The sequence below is a fragment of the Pseudopodoces humilis genome, chromosome 6 (assembly GCF_049639895.1).
Source record: "Pseudopodoces humilis isolate 2021_Gansu_Grassland_sample_001 chromosome 6, ASM4963989v1, whole genome shotgun sequence".
Taxonomy (NCBI): Eukaryota; Metazoa; Chordata; class Aves; order Passeriformes; family Paridae; genus Pseudopodoces; species Pseudopodoces humilis.
This window is the reverse complement of record NC_142205.1, coordinates 67224059-67239511: the sequence shown is the minus strand read 5'-3', so window position 1 is coordinate 67239511 and position 15453 is coordinate 67224059. Positions and strand designations below refer to the sequence as shown.

Genomic DNA, 15453 nt, shown 5'->3' with positions numbered 1-15453 from the left:
TGCAGAACCAGTTGTAGGATAGGAAAGTTAGGGGATTTATTTGGAGCCATTACTGTTGCTTTGGCTCTGGGACATCACTGTGGTTGCAGGTAGGCTGGTGGTGGGTGCTGCATATATATGTGTGTAATAACTGTACAAGTGTATTTGTGCACTCTCTGTTGTATGGAAATACTTGGAGCACTTATGTTTTAGTATCTTTAATATTTTTATTTTTGGAAAATGAAAACATCAGGATGATCGTACTGCACTTCTGTGTGTGTAGGGGCCTGTTTACCTGTATAAACATTAAAGAGAACTTTTGGAAAAGGGCTTTCAAAAAATTTGAAATTAAAAAATTATCTTAGTCCTCTATAGATTTGGTCTTGTTTCAAGTATCTTCTTTGTTTATAGGGATCCAGAGGAATGGGAGAGATCAGTTTTTTCAAACTGTATTGAAAAGAGCCTACTTAAGGGTAGAGAAGTGAAACCTTCCCCTGTGCAACAGAGGAGGGAATAGCCCTGGGACAGCAGCCCCATTAGTGAAAGATGGTGGAGGTATGTGCCTGCCATCCACAGGGGAAGGTTGTATGGAAAACAGCAAGTTTTAGGTGTGTGCCGCCACAAGCAGGATTCCCAGTTTCGGGCAAAGGTGTATAAAACTCACATTTTGGGTGCAATCTCCAGCTGCTGTCCCTAGCCTGCTTCAGTTTCCATGCCCCTTCTCAGCAGAGGGAATGCTTTGTTTCTCTGCTTAGGTTTTTCATATATTGGTGATTTCAAAGCTGGAGTTCTCAGTTTTTTCAGTGTTGGGTTTTTTCCCTGGTATCTGGAAAACGAACTGAGTTAAAGGACTGACAGTGAAATTATGAGGCAGTTGGTCAACACTCAATTTATTCTCATGTGATGGAGAGAGTAGAAAAATGTGGAGCAACTCTGCAAAAGACATAACTGCCTAATTTTTTATACTGCATAGGGTGGTGTAAGCTCTCACTTGGATGCTGCTATAAATGAAAGTTTGTCTGACTAGTAGAGAAGCTGTGTGAATTCAGTTTGCTTAAAAAAGTTTATTCCAGATACCCTCATTGTGCTATGTTCTTTACAACCTCCATAGCAGTTCAATAAGTAAAAAACCCCAAAATCTCAGTTGCTTTGCTGAATACCAAGAAAACTTATGGAACTCAAATTATCTGATTTGGTTTTACTTCATATCACTTTTGCTGTTTCAGAGGTTGAAGGCGAAAATAAATATTATGAAGAATTAAGGCAAAAAAGTGCATCCCTGTAAATTGGAAAGAATAGTGCATCTTTTCCTTTCTCCTATTTCTAGGAAGGGAAAGATAATGCTGTGACTTTTTCTTTTTTATTTCTGTAAATCAGCTCTTCAGGTGCTGGGAATGTAGCAGACCGTGTCTTGGCTCAGTTGCTGACGGAAATGGATGGGATAGAACAGCTGAAGGACGTGACAATTCTGGCAGCTACAAACAGACCGGACATGATAGACAAGGTACAAATAGATGCATTGTCTGTATCCTGTTCCTCTTGAAAATACCAAATTTTGGTATAATCCCACCCTCTTTTACTCTTCGAACTGTTTTCTGATCAATTTAATGATGAAGAGTAGAAGTTTGGAAATTAAGACAAGGTAGAGGAATGGTTCATGTCCCTCACTGTTTTTCCCCTCTCTACAGAATTTTTAACAGAAAAAAAAATGCTTTAGGGTAGCCTTAAATATCTGTTTCCTAGGAGAAGCTTTCCGTAAGTCAAGCTCATTGAACTTGTGTAGCAACATTTCTGTCAAACTGCTGCTGTGGTTTTTGCTTCTGTTGTGTTTGTTTATGCAGGAGTTCGCTGGAGTTTGTTGGTTTCATTAGTTACTTCCTTTCAAGGATTAAGTGTCTCAGCAATTCAGTTTCCAACTGTAAACAGGGAAATTTCTCCTCAAATCCCATGGCAGCTCTGCTGGTGTGACAAGAACATTTAAAGTTTGTAAAATCTGTAACACTTCCTGCAGAAAACCTCCAAGCAACAAACCCAACCCAGCAGCCCTCTAGAAAAGTCACTTTAAAACCATTTAGCTTCCTCAGAGCTTATTTGTGCATTTATCTCTGAGCCTACCATGGCAAAGCAGAGCCAGCAAAGAGTTTTCAGTAAAAGATAATAAAACTCAATAGTGAAAAGTGTGCCTGTGCAAGATTGAAACTTCCAAGATTTCACTTTTGTCAAATTGATTTTGGGTTTTTTTGGTGACTGTTCTAAGTCAGTAAGACTAAGCTGAATTTGAAAACATTCTGATTGTTGAATAGCAGGGAAATTGCCTTTGGAGTCAGTTCAATGTTCTGCTGTGTTGTCTCCATCACCACCTGGGAGCTGAGTTATCTGTCATTCTCCCTTTTGCTGGATTTCTCCTGGGCACACAGTGAACGCTGTTTTCTCATATTTGAGGTTTTATTTTAAATACTGGCAACACTGGAACAGAAATACCACAAGTTAAGAGTGACACCCTGCACTAGAGGGGACTTTAGGATAGAAGCTAAGTTCCTGTGTACTGTACCTACATCACTCCAGATGCAAACCCAGACCTCTTAGCCTGGGAATGAAAGGTTTCATTTTGATATGATGCATAAAAATGTCTTGTGTATCTCTCATGTCTTCTATACATATGAATTTTATGGGAGTGGTGAACTTTTAAAAATGAAAAAAAAAAAAACTTAAAAATGAACAAAAATGAACAACAGTTTTGTTATCCAGACCAGACAGGGTGTACCAGGCCACTATCTTCTCCTAGGTCCATGCAATATTTGCAGTGCATGAGTTGTACTTTTTCCCTTCCCTGGAAGAAAGATGACACCAGAAAGCATTTGTACTTCAGTAGTGGGAAATCTTTTAGTGGGGGCTTTTAGTTTACTCTGTAATTGGTGATCCCTTTGAGAAGGTAAGAATTTGTGAAATTAATATTTTATATGGAAATAGTTATGTATGACAATGAGTGTCCTGTTTTTTATAGGTATGCATGGTGACCATACAGTGGTATTTTTTTAAGGCATGACTTTTGCATATGGTATAAAAGTGCAATGCAGTTTCTGTTTTCTATTTCCAAGGACTGCGAAAATGTCTGGAATAGTTTTTTGTCAATATTCTTCAGCTTTTCAAAGCAAGAAATGTTTGAGGAATGTGTGTTTTATGCCTGCAAAATTGGTAACAATCCATCCAGCATTTTAATTTATGTGGCTTCTGCTTAACTGACAATGATGTGATGATTAATCTCTTGTAATTTGTAAACAGCACGTGGGGATATCAAAAGTAAGGGTATTCCCCTGAGCCTATGCAGACTTCACTGTCCCTGGAAACACCACAGCATGTTGCTTTCGGAGACTGAATAGATTTGAGTCAGACTTTATACAACGTTATGTGTAATGGGAAACTTGTTTGGACTTGTCACAGATGCCTGTTAATAACATATTTCTCTAAGATGTCATGATTGTATTGAAATATTATTGCATCTTAAAGTTGTGTCTTGTGTTTGTGTCTCAGCTACTTTGCATCTCATTCATGTGATGCTGGGGAGACTTTGGAATTGTTTCTATTTTCTGTAAGAATACAAACCCAGCACGTACTGTTTTCAGCCATGTATGGTACAGAAAGTGATTTCTCTTGGAAGGGAAATACTCTGGAACAAGATGTTCTGAACATTCTTTGAAAGTGATACAGAAACAAAACACTCTGAGTCAGTAATAATAGTAAAATCTTAACTTTTCTTCTTCATTCTATAAGCAGAATTGATGAGCAATAACTGGAAAAACTGCCTTTGGTTTTGGTGACTTACCCACTCGGGAGTGATTTTTCATGCCTAAAATATGAAGCAGTTACTTTATGGAGCTGCTTATGATTCAAAGCCTGTTTGTATTTTCCTATGCATCAGTTGTCCTAATGAGAGATCACTCATCCCCACATAAAATTTTTTGAACCCTGTGTATAAATTGCTCAGCTTGAAATGAAACATTCTGTCTGGACATACATGTGAACAAGTTTTCAGGTGTGGTGAGACAGATTTCCATGGAAGAAAACCTAGACCGACTCATTTGTGTGCCCTTTTTTTCCTTTTGTCAGTGGAACTATTTTCCTGGTCCTCTAGTGCTGGGCTTAGTTCTAGTGTGAGAAGGGCGAATTGGGAATTGGTATCATTACCTACCTATGCAAATCTTTTTTTTTCCCCTCTTAAGCAGCATTTCAAACTCCCTTAGCAAGGGTACACAGGCAAGAAAGGGAGACTGTCAGATCCCCAGGGACCTCGGTGAGTGTTTCAGCACAGGAAGCAATATGCACGTTGCTGCATCGGATGGTTTTCCCTCCTGCTGGGTCAAATTTGAATGTCAAAACACTTTAGCTGTGATGTAAAACACGAGGTGCTGAGTGAAGGGATGGCCCCGTGGTACAGGATGACATCCTGGTGCTCCTGACAGCTTCACTTCTCCTTATCTTGGGGTGCAGAAAAGATGTATCCTCAAATATGCTATTTGCATAAGAATGACAGGATGTGATAGGACAGATGAAGATTAATGGGAAGCTGTGCTGTCAGCATTGCCCATTGTCTCCAGATTGATGATGGTCTGGATTTTGTCTGCATTTGTGGGCTTCAGTGTAATTTAAACTGGAAGCTGCCCTGGTACCAGAATACTGAAGAGCTGAACCTTTACAAATGCTTTGTTAACACAGGAGGGCAGTGCTTGGCTCCCCATTTCCAATCATCCTGCTTGTTGCTATAAAAACATGTATTTTGCATATTGTGCCGGTGCAGGGGATTTTTCCTGCCTCCTTTTGCATGTTTATTTTGCTTTTAAAAAACTTCCTGCTCCCTAGTCTTCCTCCTTACTTTTTTCCTTTTCTATCACCTGCAGGTTTTGCTGCTCCTTATGTAAGCTTTGTTGACTTCATTCTATTAACCACTGGCTTTGAATTTAGCTTATTTAGTTTGAGTCATGTGGATAACACTGAGTTTTCTGTTCTGGTTGCATGAACAAAATAAAACAGAACTGCAGCTGATACTCTTCCTAGCAACTGCCAAGCATGAGAAAAGGGAATAAAACTCTCTTCCTCTATGCTTCAGTTGGGTTTGAAGGAATCTTCTGGGCAGAGAAATGAGGCAGAGAGTTATCAAATTGATCTGCCCCTCAAAATGTTGATTACTGTGTAGTTATGGGACAATCTTAATTTAAAGTGGCTTGTTTTGATGAAAATAAAAAATGCGTGATAGAACCATTTGGCAGAATCAGTAAAGAAATTATAATTTCTTGCCTGCAGCAAAAGTGTATAATCTTTCCTCTTTAAAAACATCAAAGTTCAGCCTTTCTGAAGGCTCATGGAAGAAATTCAAATATTTAAGTCTTCAGTTTTACAAGTTAAAAGGAATAGGAAAGAATCTTACACATTTATTCATTATTGTCTGGAGATGTGTATGTGCTGTTACAAAGCAGGTGATGCAGTCAGATGCAGTGGCACAATCTTACCTCTGTACCACGTCACATATTCTCCTATTTACATATTTGCCTATTTGTGATCTCTGTTTTGGCCAGATACATCTCACTAAAAGTTATTCCTGTGTTACAACTGTGACTTGGTAGGATTTCAGTTTTCCACTATTATTGTTATTATTGTTATTATTATTATTATTATTATTATTATTATTATTATTATTATTATTATTATTATTGTTTCCCTGTAGATTTAGAAGCCACATAATCCATCCATGTGTCTTTCAGTGGTAGGGAAGGAGCAGAGTAAGGAAAAGGGGAATAAGTCTCTTGCTGCCATTTCTCAACTGTGCAGATTTCATCCAGATTTGGAGTACAGGGGACCCAAGACTGGGTGCTTTTTAGAAGGAAATGGTGCAGGAACATTTAACTTTCCCACCTGTTGTATTCTTGTGATGCAGTATTTTGGAGCAGGAATCAAAGTGAGGGAATGCAATCACCAAGTCTGTTCACACTGCTGGACCATTAATTATTATTTTTTTTTTTACTTTAAATGCTGAAATGCCTCTCTGCTTGTCAAAGGACACTCCTCATATTCTTGTAAAACCCTGGGATTAAAAACAGAGAGGGAGATTTTGTGGGTCTCCTTTTCAGTCAGCCGGTACCTAGAGCACTTACATCATCTTGCCCAGGTGCAAGTATGGCTCTTTGAAATAACAGAAGATGTGGGATTTCTTTTGAAGATAAGATTGTTCTGGAGCATATAATAAATTTTCAGAAAATGAAGCTTTAGGGAAAAATTATATCAAACTACATGACATGGAAAAGAGGATCTGATATTCTAAAATACTTTCACAATTTTGGCACCATCACATTTTCCATCAATTGGTTTTCTCTGGTATGTGTTTGAGTTTTTCCTCTTAAATTTCTTAAACCTGCAACTCTGACTGGGGTGGAGAGGTGCTCTGAAAAGTTTTTCAGAGGTTCAACTTTGCCTTTATTAATATCAGATCTTTACAATTTAGGGTGATTAGAAGCTTATTACCTTTATTTTTTAAAAAAAGAAGAGCAAAAGAGTAAAATAAAATTATTTAAAAGTTTTCACATGTTCTTTTCACCTGCCAAACTGAAATGGCTGAATTGACACAGTTGATGAGCAGTGCTGTTTACTGGCTGAGACTTTCAAGGGGCTGAGAATTCCAGGCTTTGAGGCTGGATTACTTAGCAAATCCATGATTTCTAAAGATCCTGACTACTTTTACTATGCAGAGGTAGTTTTGGGGTTCATATATACATATATATATATATATATATATATATTTGTACCTCTTTAAGTCAAGAACCAGGTTTTAAGATTCACCTCAATCTCCCTTCTGTCTCGCTTCCCTTTCTCCCCTTGCCTCCTTCCTCACAGATGAAAACTTTGTTTTCTCATGAGCACAGCAAATAAAATATTTCCAGGTGTGCAAAAGTGATTTTTGTTTCCAACTATTCGATTGTCAGAGTGTGGAGGGCTGAGTAGTAAATCAGCCTTAAGGCTGCTATGGTTTTAAAAAACAAAATCTTAGTGGTGACAGCTGAAGAGCACAGTGACTTTTTCACTCAAGATTTATTACTTGCCTGAAAAGAAAGGTTGGAGGGAAAACTTGCTGGGCTGCATATTTTCTCCTTTAGCAGATACACTATAGGGCCAGGACAAGTTGGCTTTATTTTGTCTGTGAAAACATACATTTAAACAATGTATGTAAAAATATAGTAGTTTTACTTCAAATAGAACAGAAAAGTCGATACACCCTTCTCTTGTTGCTTATAGTGGAAAGCATTCCTTATGTCAGCTCAGTTGGGTGTTTTAGCATCACTTACACTTTTATAAACCTCCCTGCAGCACATGCCAGAAAATTTACTTCAAGATATCAATGTGTATTTATTTCATTCCAGAGATGGAAAGGTAAAGGCCACAGGCCAAAATTTGTTCTTATTCAGACCTCCTGCCTGGAGGTCACAGAGTCCAGCTAAGGTACACAGGGTGCTAGCAATCCTCTGGACACATTGGGAACTTGGAAAGGCTCTCAGCTAAATGTCTGTTTTGTAAATGCCATCCTGGTTCAATGAGTAACTCTGCTACCAGGTGTGATTTTGGAGGTTTGTGTTTGTTTTTTGTTTTGTTACTTTTTATGTGTTTGGTTTTTTTTTTACTGTGACATGGAAATTATGCTGTATTTCTAAGATAACATGGGAATATCTGGGGTTAAAATGAATAATGCCTCTAAAAATGCGGGGCATGTAAGCAGTACCTGTTGTAAACTGGGTGTAAATTCCTCAGTGTTGAGTTGGGTCAAGTTTATTCTTCATGCAGGTTTAGTGACAAAACAAAAAACTTCATCCAGAGAAGTAACAATAATTTTATGACTAAGTGTAATGTACCTGTACAGCAAAGTACACAGGAGGCAGAGAAGCAAAATGCAGCAAGGCATATTCCATAGTCAGCGTGCTGGATGGCATGAATCTTGATTATATTTAATTAGCTTCTTTAGGATGGTGATAACAGTTAAAGAAGAGACATTCCAAACTGCCTTGGGTTTTAAATATTTATGGGAGTGATGCTGGAAGGGATATAAGTGTAATTCTGAGAGCTGCAGAAGCTCGAGAAAGGGCCGCAGTTACGGTACTTGGGCTGTAGCCACAGATACATTTAGAGCTTGCTTTGCACTTGGTCTTCTGCCCAGCTTTCCTCTTTGTGGATGCAAAATGCAGAGTGTTTGTCCAGCTTTTTGTGTATGCTATATTAAAATAGCATTATAGAGGACGTGTTTGTCGAGCACTCATGAGTTAAGAACTGGCTGCAGTCTTAATTCATTCATCCTCAGTGTGTGCATCATACTGCAGTCTCTATTTACCTTAATTAAAGATGTGTGCATTGTGCATGATTAATTAAATTGCATTCATTTAGAAAATTATTTCTGCAAGTCATTACGATTGCCTATACTTTAATTACCTTAATACTCACATTTCCTTGCTTTTGAGGGCTCTGATTAACACTGTTTAAAATCAGATGAACCATCACTAGTTTCTGGGGAGGAATTATCAGGTTCTATCAGTTTGTGTCATACTGAGATCTTTGTGGTTATCAGCAGTACAGGACCCTCTGGGTCTGCCACAAAAAACTTGTTTACTTCAAATAGGTGATAAATTGACAACATTAAGCTCCTTTGCTGTTTTTTTTGGTGGGGTCTACTGTGCAAGAATGGGATTTTTGCCTGTTACCCAGGATATTTTCTGACAACCAAAGAGTGCTTTTGCCCCAGTGTCCAGACTCTTGGTTTTCAATTTGTTCTCTCTTCATATAAGGCTTTTCGTTCTGGTGTCTTCTCTCTCCTTTGGCTTGACTGTATTCAAACATCTCCAATAAGGGGAGAGGTCGCTTCCCTGCTGTCATTTTGGGAGCCTAAATCCAGCACAGGCTGCAGACTCCTTGAGCCGTGGTAGGATCAGTCTTTGAGTGGGCAAAATTTGGAAAATGTATCCACAAAATGTCAAGAAGCCTCACAAAGCCTTTTCAAATTGAGATATTTCAAGTCCTCCGTAATGTGGTCAGGTCTCAAGACCTCTCTCCAAAGGTTAGGGTGAAAGAGTTTTATTTTTATTAATTTTTATGAACTGTAAATAAAGTGACATTTTTCCTGGTCTCCTTCTCATGCAACAGCTGAAATGTTTTGACTGGAGCATTACAAAACAAATCAGTCTAAGGCAGCCAGCCAGCTTGGAAAGGACAAGAAGGTCAAAGCTCCGAACAGCATAAGCTACTAAATGGATTATTTTATAATATAAAATGTTGAGTGACTTCTATATTAACTGTTGATAGTTATCTCTCCCCTAATAGGGTAGGGAGCTGTTCCAGTGAAAAGGGAAGTTGTGGTGAAATGGAAGGCCTAACTTTGTACAGGTCACTGGTTTAGTGTCAGTCAGAACCAAGGGCAGCTTGGGGGGATGAGGTGGCCAGTGCACAGTGCCACTATTTGGTTGCCCACTTAAAGATTGTGACCTTTTCACTTCTCATTTTAGGTTTAGAAAACCTTTGAACCTCAGAGCTTTATAATGAGCAAGCTGAGATAACAGTCAAGCTCTTTACATCAGTAAAGGACTTTAAAGAGCAGCTGCATTTAGGGGTTAGGTGCTATGCACTTGTTTCTCAGTAAGGATTTTAGTAATATTTTGTGTTCTTTATGGATATTAGATGCCATCATTAGTCCTTTCAGTTGGTTAGAACCGTTTCTTTGTGAAATTTCTGTGGGGAGAAGGAAAAATAGATCTCAGGCACAGTTTCCAGTAGCTGATTTTTAGAAAAATTTTATTTTGTTCCAGGAGATCTAACTTTAAATTCTATTTGCTCTATCAGTCATGAAAGCTGAATATCTTGCACATGTGATGCACGTACTTTCAGGGATAAATGGAAATACCATTCCCATGCAGGGTATGTAACACTGAAAGACAATGGATTTGTTCAGGAAAGACAGGTTCTTTCTCTAAGATGTTAGTTAAATTCTTAACATAAAGCTGAATGTGGTACTGTAATAATGTAGAACAGGGGGAAAGGGAGCAATCTGAAGGTGACTGATTAATAATGTATCATTTCATAAGGTGTGTGGAAGGATCGATGTGCACTGAAGTGCAAAACTAGGGCTCTCCATGTCCATGTGAGATGTTTACATCTCCTGTGAACAGTGCACACTTGGATGACTGCTAGATCGCTTGGATGCCTCAGGGTTGGATTGTATAGGCATAATAACAAGATTTTAGGGGTGTTGTAGGCTGTGTATGATTCCATGTATAGGCAACTGTCAAAGTTGGCTCAGGCTCAGGACAGTTTGCGATATTTTTTGGGATAACCTAGAAAAACATGTAAATGACTAAGTGATTGAGAGCAAAGGGTCTGAAAGTTAAATGGGTATTTTGATTGAGTGGTGCCAGGCAGGATTCAGCAGTTCTGGAAATCTGAAGTGACTGCTTGTTTTGGAGGTTACATATTACGTATTCTTACCTAGTTGAAGAATTCAATTAAAGAGGGTGTAGTCACTTCTTCCTTTGTTTTACATGTAAGTGTATTCCCTCCATGGCAAATGAAGTCTTGTGTTACAGAGAAGCATAAACCAGGTATGTGTGCTTTGAACACACTTCACAACAATACTTTGATTGCTGTCTGCAGCATCTTCTTGAAGTGCTGTTCCCAGTCAGGTGCTGGAAAATATAATTTTGGGAACAGCCCTTTTTCTGGGGGTGTTGATTGTGTGATATTGTTTTGTGCAGAATGAAAGGAGTCAGCTATTCCTAAACAGAAACTGGTTTATGCCTTTGATCATCCTTGCTGCCCTCCTCTGAACCTCTTCCAGATCTACTGCATCCTTTTGGAGAGAAGGGGACCAAGGTGCAACCTGGGTTTGTGTGGGTACGCAGTGATGTTTTCTGGTTTGATCTGTACCCTTTTATTAGCTGTTCTGAATTTTTAACACCAGAATTGCTTTTTTGACTGCTGCCAAGAACCAAACTAGAGTTTTCATCACTGTTGAGAAGTGGTAATGATTCATCTCATGGCACATCGGTTTATTTATAAAGAGAATATTGAATTTCCCATGCTTGGTGCGGTGCCTTTACTTACGTTGAATATTATCCAATTGCTGTCTTCTGAGAGTCTTGGACAGTTCTTTACCATCAGTCTTCATCCCTGTTTCTTTGAATAACTCAATCATTAGAAATTATGGCTCCTATATGACATAATTTTGCTGGTATTAAACCTCATAAAGGAGGTGTGAATTTTATACAGGAAAAGTAGGTGGAGTTGAAGGGGTCTGTATTGTGTCGCAATAGAGAGGTAACAGGAAAGGCCTCTCCCCTGCCAGTGCATGCTGTTATCTCCAGACAGATCCTGACAAGCACAGTTGGACTCTTACTGAAAACAGAGAAGCAGAGGAATGAGAGATAAAGCATCACACAATATAATGAGCTTGAGGGAATTTGTATTCCTTTGCACTGTTTTTTATTGGTTCTGAAAAAGAAAGGGAGAAGAACGAGGAGCCTGTTTTTCATGCTGGTTTGGGTGCAAAATAAGCAAGTAGAAGCAAAACAAAAATGAAAAAAAATTAAAAATCTTGAAGAGAATGATCATTCCAAAAGGAGTTTGTATAAGAGCGTACCTTATTGTGTGGAGAACCTAAGCTTGCCTATCTGTTTATGAAGAGGAAAACAGTGAAACAGGCAGTCACTGAGATTTACTAGGTGGTAGGAAAATAAGCAATCTGTAAGGAGGGCTGTGTCTTTACAGTAGGCAGCAATGCACAAGAAAAGTGCTAAGTGCCAGCGCAGTCTGGGGGGAAACACTCCTGAGAGTGGCACAGAAAATGGAGGGATCACTGTGTTGGTTCTCACAGACAAGAGTGAGTCTTCTTCAGACTACAGAGAGCTTAGCTGTGCTTCAGAAGTTGTTTTTCTTAGCGGTGAATGCTTTCTGCAGAAGTCACCGAGTGAGGAGAGGCGGCGTTAGCCAGTTTGCAAGGCAAGTCTTATTCCATTACTTAACAGGGAGGCACGTGAGCTATGTAAGCAAGAACACACGCCAGGGTGTGTGTGTTCATCAGTCAGCATGTGGGGTGTGTGTAATTGGCAAACACACACCTTGGAACATGTTCCTGCACCTATAAAATGGGCATTTATTTTAGTTTTATTAAGGAATGTAAATACCCTCTGCTAGCAAAAAAATACTCTCTTTTTTACATCTATAAAATTGAAACTGTTCTTTCATGCATTTAATGCTGAAGTGTATTAAAGTCCTTAAATACCTGTTTTAGTGCTTAAGTACTAGTTTGATCTGATATCTGAGCCTCTCTGTTGTCTTGATGCACTAACAATTCCAGTTGAGTGGGTGTGAGGAAATGTAACTTGACTTCATCCTAGATTTCCCCATTGATTCGTATTCCTTGTGCTCCTCTGAGCTTCCCCGCCTGTACTTAGAAACAATACATTTCCCAGGGGAGCTGCAGTGCAAACCTTATTCTTAATCCAGAAGGACTGGCTGCAGAGGATATCACTCTTAAATGATGGTTTGATTCTGTGTACCAGCAGAGAGGGGTTTCATGATGTTGCTTCTCTCTCCAGAAAAAGTCTTGTCAAGGGATGGAAGAATGCAGAGAATTAGTGCCGTGGAAACAGGTTGTGCTCCTTGCTGCAGTTATGTCAATGTACTGCTTATGGAAGACTGACATCTTCTTATTGAAGGCCTCTGTCTCCTCTGTGCACCGTGAGCAAGAGTGATGGAAACAAAGTGAAAGAGCTGTAATTGCTGTAGGCACTGTAATTGAGGCATTAGGTGCAGTTCCGTCACTGTTCCTCCCAAAATTGCTGATTAACATTCACAGAACTCAAAATTCTTCCCTCTGTGCAACCTCAACTGCATGTGAAGGGATTTCTGAATTATGGCTGAAGGGGAAGTCTTGTGTTTCCTCTGTTTTGGGTTACTTTGAGTTACTTTCCAGTGAACAGAGCAGGGGAAAGGAAAGAAGCCACCACTGAAGGCTCTAGATCACGTGCAGCACTTGTACAAGATCAATTCCTGGCTTTGTAGCTAACAGGACTCTGTCCTGCCTTTGTTTTTCATGTGAAAATAGAGTATGTTTCACAGGAGACGCCACATCACAAATAAAGAAACTGTTTAAGCAGACACATTTCCACAACAAAGGCATATTTTGACGTCATCTGCCAGCCATGCTGTGACAGAACATAAATAATGTAGGCTCTTGGAAAAGGGAAAATATTAATTGGAACCATTAACCTTCTGAGACAGTGAAGACATTTGGAAATAAATGATTTTAATTAGTACTGTTCTAAGGGAAGAAAAATTGTGGTTTGATTCAGAATTGCCAGAATTTGTGTACCTGGCATGCCACCTGAAGTTTTGGGCTCACAGAGAAATGCAAACTCATTATTCAAATGGCAGCCTGGTTTGTTTTGTTGTTTTGTTTTTCTTCTGTGGTAGGATTTCCATGGGTTTACATTTTATTCATATGGATCTTATAAAAATACTGATACAAAAGATCTTAACCTGGAGCTCCTTCAGTCCGTGCTCAAACCATTTTCTTTTCCCATAAGCTGAGGATTGCATTTCTTTCTGACACTGGAATCATTTATGTATAGGCTTTACTGTAAAGCTCAGTGTGGATTTGAATGTTTGCAGAATTGGAATTTTAGGAACTAGCAAAGGGTGACTAAAGTCAGTATCTGATTAGGCAGAAATATACCATGCATGCAAACAGGGCTGAAACAATGCTTGTTTTGGCAAATCTGAACCCTTTAACATTGCTTATATAAATATAACATATATATATAAAATATACCTAAATAATTATTAATATAATCACTTGCTTTTCTTCATTTCTCATATAATAATGGAGCAAAAGAACTAAGCTTTGCTGGAGGAAAAAATTGAGAAAAACTTGTTGGATGTAAGAGTTCTGTCACCTCGCCAGAGATGAGGGAGAGAGGGAAAATGAACCTGGTTCTTTCTCAGCTGGATGGTCCTAATGCCCTGGGCTGATAATTTCCTGCACATGGGCAGGCTGCACAGTCATCTTTTGTAGATGCACCAGGTAAAGCTGGTTTTGCCAGAAGAAATGTTCTTCTATGGAGCACGAGAGTAAATCTTGCTGCTTCAATTTCAGCTTCGAGCAGTAGTGCTGTGTCTAAATGTTGGCTTGTACAGATAAAAAACATTCTGGGTTAGAAAAAAACCCCACTTCAAGTCCTGTCCTCATCTCATAGTGTGTTCCCTTCGAAAGGGGTGGTTGGTGTAATCATATTCACATCATTCAGCCCTTCACCAGGTATATGCTATCTTGAGGGAAGTAAAAGGACAAATGTCAGGGTCCTGAAGGTGAATTTTCTTTCTTTTGTGTGTGTTTCATTGGAGCATGATGAAACAAAAACTTTTTATATTGAATATTTTTGTGGTAAAACAGGTTGTTGTGGTGTTTTCCCTTGTGGAAGAGAATATAAAGGTAGTTAATTATTGTTCTGTATTTTCTTTGGGTTTTTTAATAGTTGGTTCAACTGTGATTCCCTTTTCTCTGAAGAGCAGCTGTTGCACCTGATTTTCTGTTTCTGACTATCACAATGGCCCTGGGCATTACATGCTTTTGTTTCAACAGTCATCTTATTCATGCACAAGAAATTATTAAATTTTCTTTGTCTGCTTATCTGAAAATTAGCTAAAGGATACTAAGTATCTGGACACTTAGTCTAATTATATTTCTTTAAACAAAGACACCTGTTATCTCTAGTTATCTGATTTCTTCGTTGCCAAGAACTGGAAGAAGAAACACTGAACATTTTGAAAGTTTTGTGCACATGTTTTTAAATTACTCTTCAGGTTCCCAGAACTTGGGATCAGCAGATGGCAGTCAAACCAAAGTTCCATCTCTCAGCTTGCACGGAGATTTCCAAATCCCGTGCCTGTAGGAGAAAGTGGAAGAGAGACTTTGGGACAGAATTGTGTCAGAAGAGATGTTCTTACACATCTGTAAATAGATACAGGTTTGTCAGACTTTACAAAAGAGGAGCTTTGATTTCTCTCTGTCTAGGATTTGCAGAGGCTGTTTGTGTCAGGTCTTTGGACTTGGGAAGCTCTTGAATTTATTTTTTTTTTAAAGCAACTGTGGGTGTTTTGAAAAGAGGAAACTGCTGATTAGGTTGCCTCACTAGTGTTTGAGAGCTCTGTCTGTTTAAAAATATTTTCTTATTCGACATGTGTAAGGAAAGAGCTTTGATTTTATACTTGGAGTGTCTGTCACTATGGAGTAGGTGTTTTTTATTAATCAGTTTTTGTTTTTTTTAAATAAAAAAACATACATTTCTATAATTCATGGTGGTTAATGCTTAAAAGGAAATTTTTTTTTTCACTTTCTACTTGTAGTTTAATTATTGTTTGATGGGATATCAGCTAAGTGGCTGATGATTGGTCAGT

The 15453-nt window shown here is 38.7% G+C and overlaps 1 protein-coding gene across 9 annotated transcripts in view; it reads left to right on the top strand.

Moving 5' to 3' along the window:
• Window positions 1-15453, top strand: part of AFG2A (AAA ATPase AFG2A) — a 161496-nt gene that overhangs the window by 47295 nt on the left and 98748 nt on the right. For 5 of the 9 annotated variants that reach the window (XR_015772695.1, XM_014259630.2, XM_088056673.1 and 2 more), the window contains one exon: window positions 1357-1483. Coding sequence is in view for 8 of the 9 variants with exons in the window: in XM_014259630.2 (XP_014115105.2) it covers window positions 1357-1483 (127 nt within the window). In the remaining variant the exon portion in view is untranslated. The other 4 variants (XM_088056675.1, XM_088056669.1, XM_088056672.1 and 1 more) reach the window with 4 other exon arrangements.